Source organism: Kogia breviceps, chromosome 5 (genome assembly GCF_026419965.1).
Source record: "Kogia breviceps isolate mKogBre1 chromosome 5, mKogBre1 haplotype 1, whole genome shotgun sequence".
In the NCBI taxonomy this organism is placed as follows: domain Eukaryota; kingdom Metazoa; phylum Chordata; class Mammalia; order Artiodactyla; family Physeteridae; genus Kogia; species Kogia breviceps.
The window spans coordinates 21,370,735-21,375,482 of record NC_081314.1 but is presented as its reverse complement, the minus strand read 5'-3'; the positions used below and the strand labels follow the sequence as shown (position 1 = coordinate 21,375,482).

The 4,748-nt window shown below is 34.5% G+C and overlaps 1 protein-coding gene across 5 annotated transcripts in view; it reads right to left on the bottom strand.

Moving 5' to 3' along the window:
- Nucleotides 1-419: 419 nt before the first annotated feature.
- NPHP3 (nephrocystin 3) overlaps nucleotides 420-4,748 on the bottom strand; it is a 45,239-nt gene continuing 40,910 nt past the window's right edge. For 3 of the 5 annotated variants that reach the window (XM_059065330.2, XM_067033785.1, XM_067033784.1), the window contains 4 exons: nucleotides 2,663-2,788; nucleotides 1,962-2,077; nucleotides 1,196-1,372; nucleotides 420-789 (listed from right to left, as the gene is read on the bottom strand). In XM_059065330.2, coding sequence (XP_058921313.1) covers nucleotides 735-789; nucleotides 1,196-1,372; nucleotides 1,962-2,077; nucleotides 2,663-2,788 — 474 coding nt within the window. In that variant the 3' untranslated portion in view covers nucleotides 420-734. Of the gene's footprint in view, nucleotides 1,373-1,961; nucleotides 2,078-2,662; nucleotides 2,809-4,748 lie in introns of those variants that run through there. The other 2 variants (XM_059065333.2, XM_067033786.1) reach the window with 2 other exon arrangements.

The following is a 4,748-nucleotide window of genomic DNA, read 5'->3' as shown; positions in this document are numbered from 1 at the left end:
TGTTGCTTTTTTTCTTCCATCTTCAATATTAAAATGGCTACACAAAAACTCACCAATTTTGATAAATCTTTTTTTAAATGCACACTGATATGATAGCTGTCACATACAATCTAACAACATTGTTACGAACGAAGTTAAAGACAACTAAGTGCTGTTAGATCCATCTTACGGGAAAAAGACGAACGAAACTTTTGGCCAACCCAATATAAACTGGAGTGGGAAAAAGAGAACTTGGAATTCCACTTTTATTCTAAAACAGTGAAATACGGTTATTACATCTTTCACCTTTACAATTAATACATGTTGGAATCTTACAAGTATTAAAATTGAAGATTTTATTTATATATAAATACATAAATGGTACAAAACATTATCCCAAATTGGCAGTATTTATAAAATCTATAAAAAAATATTGAATTTTCAGTATAAAATGGCCAACTAATTTGAGTCCAAGATAAATGAAGAGATAGATTTAGGCCATTTAAGAAAGAAGGTCATGTCCATATTTTGGGAAAGGTCAAAGAATGCCAAAGAGCTTGACCTGTTACTGCATTAATGACTTCAGATTGTGCAGGTACATTCTACACAGTAAAAACAATATACAGTGTAGAGAGCATGGAAAGCAGAGGGCTTGGCTCAATCTGCTGAATGAAAAGGTAGAATAAAAAAATGTAGCAGTCAGATTCCTATTACTAGTTCGTTTTACAGAAGACAATTCATACTTTCTGTCAACATTATCCCTTTACTCCTTGAAACTTCTTTGAGGTAGAGAACTGGGCCAGACTGCTGCTGAAAAGCAAGATGAGGAACGATGCGGCTAAAGTAACTTGAGAGAGGAGAAGAATCACGGAATTCTTGAACCCCTTGTCTTAGCTGCTTTGCCAGCTCTTGTAGAACAGAGACCAGTCTACTCTCCATGATCAACTCTTCATGTCATCTTAGGATTCTAATGTGTCTACATCCTTGGTTCCCACACAATAGGAAAATTAATTCTTTTAAAGAACTAAAATCAAAACAATCATGACTCAAACTTCAATGTAGTCCAATACAATTTCATACAAATATCAGTTAAATCACACAAAAATAAGTTTTCTTAAAAACTATTTTTATAAGTTTTAAATTCTAATGTTCCAAATGTTTCTTAATTATTTTATCCTAAGTTGCATTTGCAGTGAATTGCAGTTGCTGCTATTACCTCTGTCCTTGATGAAGGAAAACATTAGGAGAATGGGTTGTTTTTAAGCTAACTGTATCTCCACTCGATGAATATCGGGAAGGAGCTTTTCCACCCAAAAGAGACGTTTCTGCTTCCTTTATTTCCATTGCCCTTCTGTATAGTTCAGCAGCTTTTTCGAAATCCCCTTCTTCATAGCTTTGAGACAAAAAAAATTCTCAAAATGAGAATATAACCTTTTAACAATTCTAGATGATCTTATAGGATACAGAAAAACAAGTTGTTAATAATTGCTCATTTTTTCCAGTGCATTCATTTCATTCAGGCAGACCAATAAAACAATACCCAAACTCTTCTCCTTTCTGTCTTGTGCTGTTAAGTGTCTCATAGGGGCACCATTAAGACTATGTTGTAATGGATGCAGTGAAACTACTAAGGGAAGTTAGCACCCTGAGATAAACATAACGCAAAAATCAACGTGTACTTAATGGTAAACCAGCTTTGAGGACAGCAAATTGCCCAGATTACCCTAGAGCCAGTTAGCTGCAAATGTAAACTGTCCTTCTCTATTTGCCGTGATACACTCCTCTACAAAATAGATCATGTCACCTTCACTCCACTCTGGATATTACTTCAGTATCTCTTGAAGTATATAGATCAACCCAAAACATCCCCTCCCACTACAAGAAAAAGCATATTAGCAATAAATATTTTGTGGTGCTCTATGATGAGTTAAAGATGTTTTAAAAGGGATTTTGGCTGCATGAGGAAAGTGAAAAATTCTTACCTAAGCACAGCTAAATTTTTTAATGTTTCTCCAACTCGAGGATGCATCCGACCCAGGCTGTCCTCATAAATCTTTAATGCTCTTTCATACAACGGCAAGGCCTCAATGTGTTTTTTCTTATTAAAAAAGAAACAATGCTCACTTGAACACACTGCATTTCTGAAATTACTATTAAGGTATTCTAGACTAAGCTGACCTACTTGGGTAAGCACTTTAAAAAAGTTAATATCCTCCTATAAGATGTGGATAAACAGATTAATTTAGGAATAATAATGGGAGAAGCAGTATAATAAAAACTCAGAAACTTCAGTTTTAGACTCTGCTTGGTAACCAATGACATTAATCCAATTATATAAGCACAAACCTGTTTTTGCTTATACAGGGTACCATACCTGTTTTTAACTCATCACAGGCAAATGATAGAGCTTAAGAACAATATTAAATATAGAGATGTAGGGAGTCTCCAGAATTTAAAAAAACTAAGCCTATGCAATGAATTAAACACTCAGTGTTTTACACTAAGAGGAAGGGACTATCTTACAAATATAACTTCAAATATTTCTCATGTATTAAAGGGAACATTAGTAGATAACCTTAAATTTCCTTTAATTACTTTTACTGTGCCATATCTAATACATGTTTACCTATATTTCATACGTTAAAACCATTCACTTATAAAGGACTACAGTGTGGGAACTTACCATTTGGCTATAAAGAACAGCTAAGTTCACCAAGGCAGTAGCTACACTAGGGTGCTTTGGGCCAAAGGATTTCTGCCGGATTTCAACAGCCAGCTCATACAAAGGTACAGCTTTGTCAAGTTTCCCCTAAAAAACAAAAGTGAAATCTAACAAAAATATTAAAGCAATAAATACTTTCTGATCAGAGCTTGTTCCATAAATATAATTTTATATTAAAAAGTCATTTTGAGGAAAAAAGTTCAGAAGCATTTCCTCCCAGTTTAATGGTTAAGTTTATAGATAACTGACATCTAATAGAACATGTAAGTACAGCTACATTGAATATGAAAACATTTTCTTTGATAACTCAGAAAGTCCTTTAGGATCATCCATTATTACAATTTCTGATGAAGTAAAAAGTATGTTTGCTACTATACATAATTTAGAGATAGCATCAAAATAAAAACTTGTTTTCCACCAAATCCTTTCCAGATTATTCTAATTATTTCTTTTTTACTTGAAAGTTAGGCAGAAATAGCAACTATGGATCCTTCATACTAAAACATCAACTTCAGTACCAGGAGGACCAGCAAGGGTCCCACAAATAAAGTCTAAATACAGTCTAACTCTGTAACTGTGCTAAATGAAAGCAGACTTCTCTTTCTTCTCTCTCTCTCTCTTTTTTTTTTTTGAGAACAGTTATAAACACTCCAAATATCACTCAGGCTAGAACCCTATGGTAAAGAATGGTTACATTTAATTGCAACCAAAGAAAAGAAAGAATGCAATTAAAATGGTCATTTAACCAGCTACAAGAGACTCCTCCTTCAGCCCTAACAATTGGGTGATTCGTTATGTTTCTGGTAGCTTAACAAAGCAAACCTAATCCTGGTTGAATTTTAGAACTTCTGAAATGTAATAGAAGAATAAGTTCTAATTACAGTGCTGACACATGCATTTGTGTTTAGAATGTATTTTTAAAAACTAAACCAGTTGAGTCTGAAATAATATTTTAATTTATTTTTTAAAATTAATTTTTATTTGAGTATAGTTGCTTTACAATGTTGTGTTAGTTTCTGCTGTACAGCAAAGTGAATCAGTTATACATATACATATATCCCCTCTTTTTTAGACTTCCTTCCCATTTAGGTCACCACAGATCACTGAGTAGGGTTCCCTGTGCTAAACAGTAGGTTCTCATTAGTTACCTATTTTATACATAGTGGTGTATATATGTCAATCCCAATCTCCCAATTTGTCCCACTCTCCCCTTTCCCCCTTGGTAACCGTAAGTTTATTCTCTACATCTGTGCCTCTATTTCTGCTTTGCCAGTAAGTTCATCTGTACCATTTTTCTAGATTCCACATAAAAGTGGTATTGTACGATATTTGTTTTTCTCTTTCCAACTTACTTCACTCTGTATGACAATCTCTAGGTCCATCCACATCTCTACAAATGGCACTATTTCATTCCCTTTTATGGCTGAGTAATATTCCATTGTATATATGTATCACATCTTCTTTACCTATTTCTCTGTTGATGGGCATTTAGGTTGCTTCTGTGTCCTGGCTATTGTAAATAGTGCTGCAATGAACATCGGGGTGCGTGCCTCCTTTCGAATTATGGTTTGCTCTGGATATATGCCAGGAGTGGGATTGCTGGGTCATATGGTAGTTGTCTTTTTAGTTTTTTAAGGAACCACCATACTGTTCTCCATAGTGGCTGTACCAATTTATATTCCCACCAACAGTGCCAGAGGGTTCCCTTTTCTCCACACCCTCTCCAGCATTTGTTTGTAGATTTTTTGATGATGGCCATTCTGACCTGGGTGAGGTGATGCCTCATTGTAGTTTTGATACGCATTTCTCTAATAACTAGTGACGTTGAGCATCTTTTCATGTGTTTGTTGGTCATCTGTATGTCTTCTTTGGAGAAATGTCTGTTTAGGTCTTCTGTCCATTTTTTGATTGGGTTGTTTGTTTTTTTGTTATTGAGCTGCATGAGCTATCTGTATATTTTGGAGATTAATCCCTTGTCATTTGCTTTGTTTGCAAATATTTTCTCCCATTCTGAGGGTTATCTTTTTGTTTTTTTATGGTTTCCTTT